Below are 16,402 nucleotides of genomic sequence, written 5' to 3'. Positions count from 1 at the left end.
CCCTCCTAAAGTAGTGTTCCATCACCCAGTCAACCTCCACAACATCTTAGTCCATCCTTATGCCACTCGCAATCCCAACACCTTACCGCAAGAATCATATCCCCTTAGAACACCCAGGAGCAAGATCTGCCAAATCCACCCAACCAGCACTTCTATTCCGTCCTGGCACAGCTTATCCTACTACATCACAGGCCTGTGAAAGCAGCCATATTATATACCAGCTCTGCTGCAATCATTGCACTGCTTTTGGTGTTGGTATGACTACCAACCAGCCATCCATCAGGTTGAATGGCCACTGCCAAACTATGCTCAAGAGCAAGGTAGACCAACATCTGGCACAACATGCAGCTGTACGTATTTTCATGTAGACTTTGCTTCCATGTCTAGAGTTCCAAATGGTACTATGTACTGTGGTATGAAAACTTTTAAAAAGCTCCAGTCTAACATAAAGCAGGTAACTGGGAATCCCTACCAGTTTGAAAGAAAATTAAAAACATGTCTCATAAGCTTCTCTTATTACAAGTCATCTGGATATCTAAATCCAGGGATAGTAGAAATTCTATTAGCTACATAGCAAACAGGAGTGTTTGTTATAAAGCTACATGACTCTGAAGGCCAAATAAAACAAACAAACAAACAAACAAATAAAGCTACATGACAAGTACAATAGTAATGTACTGTATCTAGGATTTAGTATTTACAGGTGTAAGAAAATATTTTCTTTAAAATACCATTATAATCTAGTAAGTATTTTGCTACCAACAGCAGATAAACAACAGCTATATAATAAAACTGAGAAGGCAGCTTTTTTTTGTTTCAAGGTAGTAGCTTTCTTACTGATTTACTGTATTAAATTTAATAGTGTAAGTGAGAGTAGCACTAACCAGTACAGTGAAATTTCATTATTAATACAGTATACAGATTAAGCTTACATAATTTCTTTGTGTTTTATTAAGGCATACTTTGATTCGTTCCACATATATGCAAGTTCTCCTTCTTGATGTGCTCTGTGGTACAAGAGGAATGAACTGACAGATGAGCACTAACCTTTTTTTGAATTTCACATTACAATGCTGGTTTACAAAATCCAATGGTTTTAACTGTTCCATTAATATACCAGAGAACATAGGATGTCTTGACAAAGTGTCTGTCATATTCTTCCAGTTGCTGTCCAACAGCTAAGAGATCGTATCATCTGTCACTGTGAAAGTCCACCTCAGATGTAAAAGATGAAACTATGGTGTCATAATTTTCCCATAACATCTCCAGTAACAAAGAAAAAACACATTTGCAGAAATAAGTTTCATAAACACTTTAAAATATTAAGAAGAATGGATGTCAGCAGCACTAATTTGTGACACTACAGCACTCTATATGTAAATTATTTTAACCTCTTGTGTTGCGGTTGTCAGTTCATCTAACCCTTAAAAGGCTTGTAATAGGATGATAAGAGTTGGTGTGCACCCCAAATATGTGCAATTTGTAACTCTTGAGTGTTAGAGACAAGTGTAAAAAATTATGTTTGTGTGATCAGACAGAATTTCTGTTTGATATTGAGAATGAAGCACCATAAAAATTCATACAAAAGTTCATGACATCTCTTCTGTTCAGTCTCTCTATGGTTTAGGTAGTGATGCTTTCTTTTCACTGGGGATATGACATATGACAATGTGATACGTAGTTTCCTAGTTTCCATCTCAATGAAAGGAAACTTGTAAGCTGTCAGTGTTCAAATATTTTATGTCTGTTTCTTTTATGGTCTCATCAGATGTAAAATAATATCAGGTACATAGCGCATGTTTAGCTTTTCCTATAACTTGGTGCTGTAGATTCATATATTGAGAAATACATCATTAGATTCCCATAGATATAAATATTCTCACCATACATGCTATTTTGTAATTCTTGATAAACAGATAACTGTGTCACAAAAGTTGACATGGGAACCACATGTCAAACATTTATCTGCCAGACTTTCAAGAGTTATCTATTTAATTAGAAACTTAAAAAGACATGTCCCTAATAGTTATATAAGTTCAGCATATTTTGCTTTCTTCCAAAGTATCATGTCATATGAAATCTTATTGCGGGGCAATAGCAGTCACGTAAAGGGCATTCTACTTTTACAAAAAAAATTAGTAAGAATAATAACCGACTCAGATAAGTTAGAACACTGTAAAACCTTGTTTGTTAAATTGCAATGCCTGACGGTGATAAACTTGTACATCTATAATGTTCTATTGTATGTTAGGAACAATATTTCAAATATATCATTAAGAAGGGATGTACATAGCCATAACACCAGGAACAAATCATGTTTAGATGTACCATATCAAAGACTATCCAAGTCACAGAATTCATATTTAGTTCTTGGACTTACGTTGTACAATAAGTTAAATATACACTCCTGGAAATTGAAATAAGAACACCGGAATTCATTGTCCCAGGAAGGGGAAACTTTATTGACACGTTCCTGGGGTCAGATACATCACATGATCACACTGACAGAACCACAGGCACATAGACACAGGCAACAGAGCATGCACAATGTCGGCACTAGTACAGTGTATATCCACCTTTCGCAGCAATGCAGGCTGCTATTCTCCCATGGAGACGATCGTAGAGATGCTGGATGTAGTCCTGTGGAACGGCTTGCCATGCCATTTCCACCTGGCGCCTCAGTTGGACCAGCGTTCGTGCTGGACGTGCAGACCGCGTGAGACGACGCTTCATCCAGTCCCAAACATGCTCAATGGGGGACAGATCCGGAGATCTTGCTGGCCAGGGTAGTTGACTTACACCTTCTAGAGCACGTTGGGTGGCACGGGATACATGCGGACGTGCATTGTCCTGTTGGAACAGCAAGTTCCCTTGCCGGTCTAGGAATGGTAGAACGATGGGTTCGATGACGGTTTGGATGTACCGTGCACTATTCAGTGTCCCCTCGACGATCACCAGTGGTGTACGGCCAGTGTAGGAGATCGCTCCCCACACCATGATGCCGGGTGTTGGCCCTGTGTGCCTCGGTCGTATGCAGTCCTGATTGTGGCGCTCACCTGCACGGCGCCAAACACGCATACGACCATCATTGGCACCAAGGCAGAAGCGACTGTCATCGCTGAAGACGACACGTCTCCATTCGTCCCTCCATTCACGCCTGTCGCGACACCACTGGAGGCGGGCTGCACGATGTTGGGGCGTGAGCGGAAGACGGCCTAACGGTGTGCGGGACCGTAGCCCAGCTTCATGGAGACGGTTGCGAATGGTACTCGCCGATACCCCAGGAGCAACAGTGTCCCTAATTTGCTGGGAAGTGGCGGTGCGGTCCCCTACGGCACTGCGTAGGATCCTACGGTCTTGGCGTGCATCCGTGCGTCGCTGCGGTCCGGTCCCAGGTCGACGGGCACGTGCACCTTCCGCCGACCACTGGCGACAACATCGATGTGCTGTGGAGACCTCACGCCCCACGTGTTGAGCAATTCGGCGGTACGTCCACCCGGCCTCCCGCATGCCCACTATACGCCCTCGCTCAAAGTCCGTCAACTGCACATACGGTTCACGTCCACGCTGTCGCGACATGCTACCAATGTTGAAGACTGCGATGGAGCTCCGTATGCCACGGGCAACTGGCTGACACTGACGGCGGCGGTGCACAAATGCTGCGCAGCTAGCGCCATTCGACGGCCAACACCGCGGTTCCTGGTGTGTCCGCTGTGCCGTGCGTGTGATCATTGCTTGTACAGCCCTCTCGCAGTGTCCGGAGCAAGTATGGTGGGTCTGACACACCGGTGTCAATGAGTTCTTTTTTCCATTTCCAGGAGTGTAGATTTAAAAGAGTTACCTGTCAATATCTTCAAAGCTAAGTTGCACAGAATACTAGTAAATAATCCTTTCTACACAGCAGATGAATTTTTTGAAACTGAAAATACTGTCTTTCAACACTGTATCTAGCGGATGCCCTTATGTAATCCAAACTAAATTGTATTTAGTAATTAATGTTAAAAATGTAAGTTATCTTGACGTTGTCTATTGCTTTATGAGCTGAATGACAATAAAATTTGAATGATTCATTTGTCCACGCAAAGAATTTTGTCTGAAATTTTAATTATTGCTCATATTGCTAAGATCCAAATGTATTTTGGTGGGGGACACAAAAATGAACAAAAGTAAAGTTTGGAAGGTAGGAGACGAGATACTGGCAGAAGTAAAGCTGTGAGTACCGGGCGTGAGTCGTGCTTCGGTAGCTCAGATAGTAGAGCACTTGCCCGCGAAAGGCAAAGGTCCTGCGTTCGAGTCTCGATCGGGCACACAGTTTTAATCTGCCAGGAAGTTTCATATCAGCGCACACTCCGCTGCAGAGTGAAAATCTCATTCTAAAAATGAACAAGTCTGTTGACACCAAGGTTATCAGATTTCAGTCATACCAACTCACCACTAGTGGAGGTTGAAGAATTTCATTACATGTGTCACTGCTGTTCATATTGCCTCCCATTGGATCAATATGCTCATCATCTTCACTGCAGTTGCCATCACGTGTGCCTGAATCCTCACTTGAAGTTGGTTGAAAACCACTGCCACCATCAGAAAATTCCCTTAAAACCTTTCCTATTCTGTGTCTGTCTGGTTGTGACAAACTGTCAGCAGATGTTAACTTACTTTATAAGTTCAAAAAGCTTTCTACCACCATTAACTAATTTATGAGGATAAATAACCGCAAGTAACAATAAATTTCAGCAAATCAGATACAATGAAAAATGAATAGTGACTAATGTAGGTGCAGCAAACACAGAGACTGAATTGTTAAACATGCTTCCAAGATTACAAGTTAGTATTTATTATTGACAGCTTGTCTTGCAGGTGGCATCGGAGAAGAACATTATACTCTGTATCATGACTATTGTTATAACGACAAGTTTAACACATATATTTCAAAACGACACAACACATATAAGTCACTGAGCAAGTTGACAAAGCAAGACATGTGAACACTGTAACATTCAAATGAGCACTGAGTCCAAGTCTAGTGGCCGCTGGCTGGCTGGCCGCTTAGGTAGCGCAGCTGCTGCATGGCTGGCAGACAGCGCCGCATGTAGAGGACGCGCGTAATTGCACGGTGGCACTTTGAATGATCGGCGAGTCACAACACTTTTCCCCCCTTTGAAATTTTTTCACTGGTCTTGATGGAGGTGGCCTGTAGATTGCTAACGTCCGTAGGCGTTGTGTGACTGGCCGTAAAGTCTTGAGGAGGAGGCTTCCCGTACGGACGGAAGTGTCCTCGATGATAACGGGTCGAGATGACAGGAGACGTAGGGGTCAAATCTGCTAGGGCCCCTTGCGCCAATCTGCCCGTTGCGGCAAATCCAGTTGATATAACAGGAGACATGGGCGATGTGTCGGCGTCCGTAGGAGAAGGAGGCAATTAGATTGGCTCTGACAGATGATGGTCATCCGGTTCCTGCATGGGCACATCTCCTTGTGGCGTCCGTTGTTGTACTGGCACCGAGATGATGGTGAGAGGGCTGCGTTGTGAGTAATGAGAGACGCCAAGGTCCCGAGCATTCGGTAGAGCTGAAGGTGGTGTAGCAATCTTTGGAACAGGCGTTGCCAGCACACGAGGCCGAAGCTGGTCTAAATGATGCACTGCAACACCCGTGTCCATCTGGATTTCATACAGGCGTCAGCCACGGTGTCGTAAGATGCGGCCCAGACTCCATTTTGGCCACCTGCCATATCCCCGTACCCAGAAAAGGTCATCGGCGGTGAACCGGCCAAGCGAAGGCACCCGTGGCCGTGAGGTGGAAGGCCGCATAAGATGAAGTAGCGTGTGGGGCTGTCAGCCACATAAGAGCTCAGCCGGGCTGTGGTCGCCCATGGGGGTGAAACGGTAAGAAGCCAGAAGCTGGAGAAGAGCATCATCAGCAGCAGAAGAAGTCAGGAGTTTCCGCATCTGAGCCTTAAATGTGCGGACCAGTTGTTCAGCCTCACCGTTTGTGGATGGAACGGCGGGGCTGTGACATACATAACGCCACGACAAGCACAAAAATCCGCAAATTCGGAAGAGGCAAATTGCGAACCATTATCAGTAACAAGAGTAGAGGGAAGGCCTTCCAAAGAAAAAATGCGGGGCGAGAGGACTGGTGGTTGCCGCGGTGGTAGGCGACTTGCAATGGACAATGAAAGGAAAGTTAGAGTAGGCGTCAATTACAAGGAGCCAATAAGTACCTAAAAAGGGTCCCACAAAGTCCAGCTCTCAGGGCTTCTCAGGCGAAGGCCACGGTGACAAAGATGACTTTGGGGCAGCGGCCTGTGACGCACAAGGACCGCAGGCAGCGACCATGTGTGCTATTTCAGAGTCGATGCCAGGCCAGTACACATGACGGCGCGCCAGAGATTTTGTGCGAGACACAGCCCAGTGTCCTTGGTGAAGGAGGCGCAAGACCGAAGCACGCAAAGACGCAGGTACCACAACACTCGGCTAAGCATTGTCAGTGGAAAGGAGGATAACACCATCCCTAGCCATGAGGCAGTAGCGCAAAGCGTAGTAGTTCCACAACAGATCAGTAGTCTTAGTGGACGGTCGATCTGGCCAACCCTTCTGAATACAGCGTAAAACCCGGGAGAGGGTAGGGTCAGAACCCGTAGCAGCCGCCAGCCTGTCCCCAGTGATGGGGAACCCGTCCACAACCCGCTGCTCGGCAACACCCAGGTGGAAACACAAAAGTTCGTCCCTATCGAATGCCAGATCAGGACCCATGGGAAGGCGAGAGAGCATCAGCATTTGCATGTTGAGCTGTTGGCCGGAAATGAATCACATAATTGAAACGAGACAAGTAAAGAGCCCAACGCTGGAGGCGGTGTGCAGCCTTGTCGAGAAGTGACGTCAATGGATGAAACAAGGAAACAAGTGGTTTGTGATCCGTAACAAGATGAAATTTGGATCCATAGAGAAAAACACCAAACTTATGAAGAGCATAAATAATGGCCAAAGCTTCTTTTTCAATTTGAGAATACTTTTGTTGGGCGTCCGTGAGCGTTTTGGAGGCATAAGCAATGGGTTGTTCAGAGCCGTCTGAAAAACGTTGCGCAAGGACTGCACCAACCCCGTATTGAGAGACATCTGTGGAAAGAACAAGATGTTGGCCAGGTCGATAAGTAGCCAGGCACAGGGCTAGTTTCAGCATAGTCTTAAATTTCTGGAAAGCTGCATCGCATGACGCGGACCAGTGAAAAGGCACGTTTTTATGCAACGGCTGAGCATCTGACGCAGCAGATGGTAAAAACTTGTGATAGTATGCTATTTTCCCCAAGAAGGCCTGCAGTTCCTTAACAGATATAGGGTGAGGAAGGGCATCGATCGCAGCGATAGTTTGCTGAAGCGGACGAATACCATCCCGAGACAGTTGAAACCCCAAGTACGTGATAGATGCCTGAAAAAATTGTGATTTCTGAAGATTACACTTAAGACCGGCAGTCTGTAAGACATGAAAAAGTGTGCGGAGATTTTGAAGATGTTCTTCAGTGGTGGAGCCAGTGACAACAATGTCGTCCATGTAATTTATACACCCAGGGAAAGGGAGCAATAATTGTTCCAAGAATCGCTGAAAGAGCGCAGGGGCGCTGGCAACCCCGAATGGTAGAGGCTGAAAGGCTTGTTAAGGACCAGAAACTGCAGAGAAGCCGCGTCGAGAGGAAGTTGATGATAAGATTCTGACAGGTCAATTTTAGAAAAATACTGGCCTCCCGCAAGTTTAGTGAACAATTCTTCAGGTCGGGGCATAGGGTAAGTGTTGATGAGGCATTGCGCATTTACAGTGGCTTTAAAATCGCCACAGAGACGAATGTCACCATTGGGCTTAGCAACGACAATGACAGGAGAGGACCACTCACTGGAAGTGACAGGAAGCAAGACCTCTGAAGTAGTGAGACAATCCAGCTCCCATTTTACCCTATCACGAAGGGCCACAGGAATGGGCTGAGCCCGAAAAAACTTAGGCCGAGCAGTGGGTTTGAGCCTGATATGAGCTTCAAAGTCGTTTGCATGGCCTAACCCAGGAGAAAAAAGGGACGAAAATGTCATTGACAAGGAATCCAATTGAGCATAAGGAATAGCATCGGAGAGAATATTGACAGAGTCGTCTATGGAGAACCCAAAAATGCGAAAGGCATCAAAACCGAAAAGATTCTCTGCGGTACTCTGGTCGACCACAAATATGGGAACAGTGCGAACGACGGATTTGTAAGATACCTCAGCATTAAATTGTCCCAAGAGAGAAATCTTCTGTTTATTGTGCATCCGTAATTTCCGAGTGACAGGTGATAGGAGTGGAGAACCCAACTGAAGATACGTCTTAGAATTAATTATAGTGGCAGCAGAACCGGTATCCACCTGCATGCGAACATTCCGACCAAGGATTTGGACAGTGAGGAATAACTTCCCTGAAAGGGAAGAAGTGCAATTGACATACAACACAGAATCAGAATCAGCGTCATGTTCATGAACATCATGTATGCGGTCGGATTTGCAAACGGAAGACACATGACCTTTCTTTTAGCAATTGTGACACACAGCCCAACATTGGGGACAATCCTCGCGTGAATGTTTCGTAAAACACCTCGGACATGAAGGAAGTTGCCGGGGGTTTTGCTGCAGTTTCTTAGAGGTTTGTTTACGGTTAGGTCGAGGCTGCGTGTGGGAGCGTACTGCGGCCACGTCGGCCACCGGGGATGCTCCGCACGCATCGTCAACAGCACACAGAGGTTGTATTTCCCCAAAGTCACCCCATGCCTCTATTTGCGCCCCAGCGGTGCGAGAAATTTAAAAAGACTGTGCGATGGATAGGACTTCATCTAGAGTCGGATTTGCCTATTGAAGGGCACGTTGCCGAACTTCTTTGTCGGATGCTGATAATAGGATCCCAAACCATGGAATTGGCATAGGATTCTTTGTGAATTACAGTAACAAATTGACACTTTTGACTGAGGCATGAAGATCAGTAGCCCAAGTGCGATAGGATTGATGCGGTTGTTTTTGACAACAATGAAAGGCAACAAGAGAGGCTACCACATGCGTTTGCTTTTGAAAACAGACAGACAGAAGTGAGCACATTTCAGCAAAGGACAAAGATGCAGAATCTTTCAAAGGAGCCAATTGCGACAACAACCGATACATTTGAGGTGAAATCCAGGAAAGGAACAGAAATTTACATGTTTGTTCGTCTGTGACATGAAATGCCAAGAAGCGCTGTCGAAGACGTTTTTCATAATCAGACCAGTCTTCCACCGTCTCGTCATAAGAAGAAAAGGAGGTATAGACAACGACAAGAAACACCCCGCATTTGACACTGCAACGAAATCATGAATTGCTGATGTTAGAAGCGTTTGCTGTTCAATGAGACCTTGCAATAGTTGCTCGACAGTAGCCATGGAAACCTACGGGTCAACGATGAAAAGGAAAAATTCACTACCTTGTCGCCAATTGTTATAACGTCAAGTTGAACACATATATTTCAAAACGACACAACACATATAAGTCACTGAGCAAGTTGACAAAGCAAGACATGTGAACACTGTAACATTCGAATGAGCACTGAGTCCAAGTGTAGCGGCCGCTGCATGGCTGGCCGCTTAGGTGGCGCAGCTGCTGCATGGCTGGCAGACAGCGCTGCATGTAGAGGACGTGTGTAATTGCGCGGTGGCACTTTGAATGATCAGCGAGTGACGGCAACTATTAAGTTGATACACAGATCTTATTTTAATGCAAAATTATTGTTATTATCTTATTATTTTCAATGATGTAAATGAACTGCAAATGAGATTAGCAATAAAACTGTGTGCAACACTTAATAGTGGTGTAATATTCCCCATTTTGCCCATGGTAGCTGACACATTAATTAGTTTTCCATAAAATGTTTTCACACTGAGCATTGTGATATGGAATTTGTTGTTGGTACAAAAATCTGAAATTTATCATTAAAAAATTCTGAAATGCTAGTCATTTATGATGAATTATAAATCTTTTATTATTTTATTCGTGATGACATCTACATTTATACCTATATTCTGCAAACCACTGTGAAGTGTTCGGCAGAGGATAGGATACATCTAATTGTATCAGTTATTAGGGCTTCTTCTCGTTCCATTCATGTGTGAAATATATGAAGAATAATTGCTTAAATGCCTCTGTGTGCACTGTAATTAGTCTAACCTCATCTTTGCAGTCTCTGTGGGAGCAATACATAGGGCAATGTAATGTATTCCTATAGACATCACATGAAGTTGGTTCTAGAAACTTTCTGAGCAGGTTTTCATGGGATAGTTTGCATCTAACTTCAAGCATGTACCTGCTCAGTTCTTTCAGCACCTTTGTGACACTCTCCCATGGGTTGAACAACTGTTTGACCATTCATGTTGCCTTTCTTTATATTCATTCAATATCCTCTGTTGATCCTATTTTGTATGGATCACATACTACCAAGAAATATTATAGGATGGGTTACATGAGTGTTTTGTGTGCAGTCTCCTTTGTAGACTGTATGAAATTCCCCAGTATTCAATCAGTGAACTGCACTCTGCCACCTCTTTTTGCTATGACTAAGACTTTGTCATCTTCCTATTTCATATTCCAACAAATTGTGTGAGTTGACCGATTCCAACTGATGCTCAGTGATATTATTTTCATAGGGTACACTGCGTTTTTATTTTGTGAAGTTCACTATCTTGCATTTCATATCATTAAGAACTTGGCAGATTGAAGGATATGTGGGGAGGAAACAGAATCATCCATCTTTCATAAGACATAATTTTACAGGTCATTGATAAATGAAAACATGCTAAATACTTATAAGTTATGGTCAAACTTGCCTATTATTCTTATATAGCAAAAGTAGCCAAACCCAGTCACCTTAGTGATATTTTCAAGTTTAATTTCTCGTCATTATATACTTTCACAAATTTACAACAGTTTACCTTGATAATGATTTCTGTTCCTCTTCTTCTTATCATCCTCAACTCGAAAGTTGGTAGGCTTGACCATACTTCCCCTTTCTTGGTGCTAGTCTGTTGATGCTCTCGTACCCTGTGCTAACTTTAATTTAATCCTTGAACTTCTGTCTCTATCATCCTGCCTCTCTTCTTCCTTCCATAATTACATGAATCATAGTTGATAATTACATGAATCATGGTTGAGTAGGTGACTAACTGTGTTGTTCCTCATAGTGATGACTGACTATCATGATCTCGTCAGCACTTTGTCGTTTGAGTGCTTGTTGGTCTGTGGTATCTTCGGTATTCTCCTCAAACACTAGCTCTCAAAAGCTTGCAATCTTCTTTTCTGCCTTCTACAGCATTCAGGATTCTGCCACATACATATATGTCCTCAAGATGTCACTGGAAATCTTAGTTTGTGATATTAAATCTTTAAAGAAATGGTGTGAATGTTTAGAAACTATTATCTTTGTTCTGAAATCCAGATAGGACTAAAAATTTAATTAGTGAAAAACGTAACAACAGACCTTGAGACAGTGTTCAGAAAACACTGTGAGTTGGGAATGACTGGAAATTATTTATTCTTGTACACCACAACTTAGCCTACTTAAGTAGAAGCCTGTTAATGGTCATGACATATTTTATGCACTGTAATTAGTATTTTGTAATGAAGTATCTGAGCTCTAACAAGCACATGTGACAGGGATTGATATTTCTGAAAATAATGCAAAATGAGATGATAGTGTGTTTTATATGGTATTTTTTCTTTCTAGCAATCCAGTCCATTTGCAGTGTAAAAACATAACCTAAAATTGCATTGTGAATTGTGTTTTTTCCTATAATGGAAATTTGGTAGTTGTATATTTTTTAATTCAATAGGTCTGCTTTCATATTTTGGCATAACAGTTAGTATATTTGTTCTAATTTGTAAATTTGAATTAATTTGTTTCCCTTTTAGCGAATTAACCAGGATACCAGTCCAAGAAACAGTTGAGAGCTACGCATCACAAGCCATACAGAATGCAAAAGATGCTAATGCAACAGCACAGAATACTTTGAGCACCATCTCAAGAATTATAAATCAACTACCAGAAGATGTGACAGTATCACAACAGCTTCCAAGAGATGCTGATTCTGCAATGAAGGCTGTGAATCAAGCTAATCTCAATGGTAAGTTGGTAGATTTGGGCAAAATTATTTGTCTATTGCTATGATTTGCTTAACCCTTTCAGACCCAATTTTTTCTGGAGGAAGGAAAATTTTTTTAAATACTGTAATGGACTTGGATGATTTTTTAATGATTTTAGAAGCAACAGTTACAAAAAGATATGTTACCATTTTCGAAAAAAATTTTGTACACATTTGTGTACACTGGGTCTCAATCAACACTGAAATCATAGCAGACAAAATTAATTTGTTTAAACACTACACATAAATGTGAAATCATTTACACACAAAATACATGCAAAATTCACCATAGTTTAAATTAAAAATGAAATGAGTCAGGAATTATGTTCATTTTGTGGTTCTAATTGACATGAAATGAACGGAAACCGTTTTTTTCCTTTGACAAACAAAGATGTACGTTACATTTTTCACATTCTATTCGTATACGTCCCTTGCATCCCGGGAATTTGCACCTGGTAGGCAGTGCACCACTTTCATGAAGAGGTAAGTGTTGTGTTACATCATACTGAATCTCTTCAGGAGGCCTAGTTTCTCCTCGTCGTCTTTGAACAGGTGTATCTGGAGGTGTGGCAGATGGTCGGCCTTGTTTTCTATTCGAAGTATCCATCCCACTTAACAATAGAACATCAGCTTCATACGGAAGTATAGGAGATCCATTATTTTCTTCGTTGGTAGACCAACTGCATTGGCATTTTTCCTATATTCGAGCCAGCTCTGTACCACATCAAAATCTACAGCATGGAAAATAGCTCTGAGTGTCCATTTCTTTGACTTAATGAAAATTCTGTAGTATGACACCAATTGATCAAAAAGGTCAGCTCCACCCATGCCATGGTTGTGGCATTTTACAATCTCTGGTCGACCGATAGTAACATATTTACTTTCTTTTTTGTCCCAGCATTCAACTTTGACAATTTCTCCTTTTCCAATAAAATTAGAGCCTAGAACAACTGTTTTGTTGTCAACCCATTTTACCAGTGTTATGTCATCTGCACTACAAAATTTCTTCTGAAAATCCTCTTTCCTTCTTCATTGCTTCCTTATCTGGTATTAGAGGAGGATTTGCAAAACGATTAACTCTGACAGTTCCAGCAGTAGAAATTTTTTCTTGTTTCAATGCTTGGAAAAGTTTGTATGAAGAAAATAAATTGTCAAAATATATCTTATGCCCCATATGGTTTTTTATTCTCTGGGCTAATTGTAAAACTACTGTTGGACCTTGGCCAAATTCCTTCAACAAAGATGTCTGAAAGTCAGTCAATGCTCCCTGATAAAGAATAAAATCATAGGCTTGTCCACTCTTACCACATAACATGTACATTTTGATACCCCACAGAGAAGGCTTTCCCTTCACATACCGTTTTACTGACAGCTTCCCTGTGAATGGGATCATTGCCTCATCAACAGCAAGCTCTTTCTCCACAGATAACTCCAGACATCTGTTACGGATAGCAGTATATATACGCCGAACTTTATAGAACTTGTCTTTATTGTCTGCTGGTATAGCCATGTTGTTAACAAGATGTAAATTTGTTCTGAGTTGGAAGAATCTATTTCTGGCCATACTACCCAAGAATAATTGCATTTTCAATGTTGTGTCCCAATGCATTCGGACTCTAGGAAATTTTAGAGTTGCCATTATTATATGAAGCCCAAACAAGGTTTGGAGTTCCGCTGGTGTAGTTTGTTTGAAATTGCTAATTGTTCTACTCTCCAAGGCATATAGGTTTGTCATATCAGCCATAGTACTGAACAGATCATTGGTAATGTACTTGCTGAAATAAGTTGAAGGAGAAAGTATTTCCTGTTCTTCAATACATTCTTCCCATTTGTAATATGAATCCAGTATAGAGAGAGGACGATGACTCCACTTGATGTCCTTTTTTTCTGACAAAGTGTATTTTACATCACTGAGCTCATTGTTGGTAAGTGGATCACTGTCTTGAATATCACTATCGTTGTTATCATTGTCACTGCACACACCACTTTCATTATTTGCAGTTGACTCAACATTGGTTTCTCCGCTGTTTATTTTGTCAGCCTCCACTCTCACTTCCATCTCTCTTTAAGTACAGTAGGATTCTACACCAGGAACTGATTCTTCATCTGATGATAAATCGAAATCTGACACCTCTCCATTCAGCAGCATCTCTAAAATGGCATCTGCATCTTGCTCATTGTTGAAATACTGTTTCTTCGACATGATGAACAGAACTGAAATATTCACAAATAATATCAGTAGTGGTATTTCCTTAAAATAATAATTTACAGTAGACCTAACGACATTGTCATCAACTGGAGCTTCAATGCTATGTCTATTTTCCTAACTGTTGCTCATAACAATAGCTAGTAATACAACATACTTCATATGTTTTGAATAAATCCCAGTCAAAACTCACACAATCGTCAGGATGAAAAGAAAATGTTCCAACAAGCACTTCATGTGAAGGAAACACAAGATACTCAATGTTATGAAAAACATTGTTCTTGAGACCTCATGGCTACAATTGTGCACACAGAAAAGCATCTCTTTTTTTTGTTGACTAAAACAAATTATTTTGAAATATTGATTGTTGTAATAAATAAATCGAACATTCTACAATGTTCATGCAAAACAACAATACTGGTACTCAACTATACTGTGGGCTATAGCTTACCAAAGACTACCAGGTACTTTCAAGGTCACAAACTGCTCTGCACTGCTACGTTAATCTGTTGATATATTTATAGCGCTGCACAACAGATGGCAGCACTTGTTCACAGTGAAAAGAATGAACATTCACAAATGTGTACATCAGCTCCCAATTGAGGAAAAATATCTCGATTACAGTTAAGACGTCGTGAAAATTAATGTACGCAATTGTAACCACAGGGTCTGAAAGGGTTAAAGTACGAAGTATTATTATCCAAAATTTTAGGTTAGATCATATGTTACAGTGGGTCATGAGAAAGAATGCCTCTCAGTGTTTATTGGTGTCACTGTAATTAAACAGGCTGCACTTGCCCAATAGACCTAACCAGATTAAACCAGCATTGAATGCTGCAGATCATTCACATAGATTGCCCTTTACTGATAAAAGGAGCAATGATGTTGCTAGTCTATATTTTAAAGAGCCATATATCATAACCAGTGAGAGTAATATAAAATGTTTTTCATAATGAAGTATCAGATTTGTTTCTGTATTGTTTACTTTAATCTAATATTTTGACCTTACCCCAATGTCAAGAAGCTAACATTGTTAGTACAGTGGTATTTGCATGTAAGTCCACAGACATTTTTCCAAGGGAGGGAGGGGGAGTCTAGAGTCTAAAATTGCCACTTTTGATATAAGTGAGTTGTTCAGGTTGGAGACATGTCACATCATAAGAACTGAATTTTCTAGACGACACTAAAACTTATAATATGCCGGAGAATTGATGGTTATTGACCCAGTATAAAAATAAAAACTTAGCTCTTCAGAATTCAGAGAGGGAAGGGATGGGCTCAGTGCACCCTCTTGCAGCCCCCCAACCACACCCCTTGTGGGTGGGCACGGACGGGTGTCTGACCATGATGGAGTAATTAATTCTAATTCTGGTACATTCAGAAATTTTCATTTCCAGTGTTTGGTCATCAAGAGGTCACAGTTTTAAAGAAACCAATAAGAAGTAAAACAAATGTGCAAAAAATAGTGATAAAGATAGAATTGGTAAGATTAAAATTTGGGCCCTGATAGACAATTAAGAAATAAGGTAGTAAGGAAAGTATTTTATGAGAACACAGGACCTGAAAATGCAATTTTAGCTCTTTTCGTTGTAGCTACACTATATGTTATAATTGACCTTAAAAAATGTATGCAGTTTATTGTATTTACTTTATCCATTTCCATCAGAGGAACTTCACTGGAGACACAATTATATTGGTGATTCTCTGATGAGTGTCCAGAAGTAATTGTCTAACATCGTTTCACTCTACTTGGCCTAGTACCTTTCCTCTATGTACAAAATTTCTCAGCAGAAGTGTTCTGTACGTTCATTCTTGAGCAGTGCAACAGCTTTGGGAAAGAATTCCTAGCACTTCATTAATGGAACTCCAAGCTAACTTCTCATTATTTGTGAGAATATATTGAGATGTCCACCTTTAGATGAATTGTGTGCTAGCAGTTATCAAGACTCCTACTTAACTTAGTCAAGAATGTGAGATCTCTTCCCAGAAATCCACTTAAGACCTTGTTATTTTATGCTACTGTGC

At 41.4% G+C, this 16,402-nt stretch overlaps 1 protein-coding gene across 1 annotated transcript in view; it reads left to right on the top strand.

Moving 5' to 3' along the window:
* LOC124796447 (laminin subunit alpha) overlaps positions 1 to 16,402 on the top strand; it is a 380,942-nt gene that overhangs the window by 282,452 nt on the left and 82,088 nt on the right. The window contains exon 41 of the mRNA XM_047260652.1: positions 11,942 to 12,153. Within this exon, the coding sequence (XP_047116608.1) occupies positions 11,942 to 12,153 (212 nt within the window). The remainder of the gene's footprint in view (positions 1 to 11,941; positions 12,154 to 16,402) is intronic.

The sequence above is a fragment of the Schistocerca piceifrons genome, chromosome 4 (genome assembly GCF_021461385.2).
Source record: "Schistocerca piceifrons isolate TAMUIC-IGC-003096 chromosome 4, iqSchPice1.1, whole genome shotgun sequence".
NCBI lineage: Eukaryota > Metazoa > Arthropoda > Insecta > Orthoptera > Acrididae > Schistocerca > Schistocerca piceifrons.
The sequence above is the reverse complement of the archived record's forward strand: the minus strand, read 5'-3'. Positions and strand labels throughout refer to the sequence as shown.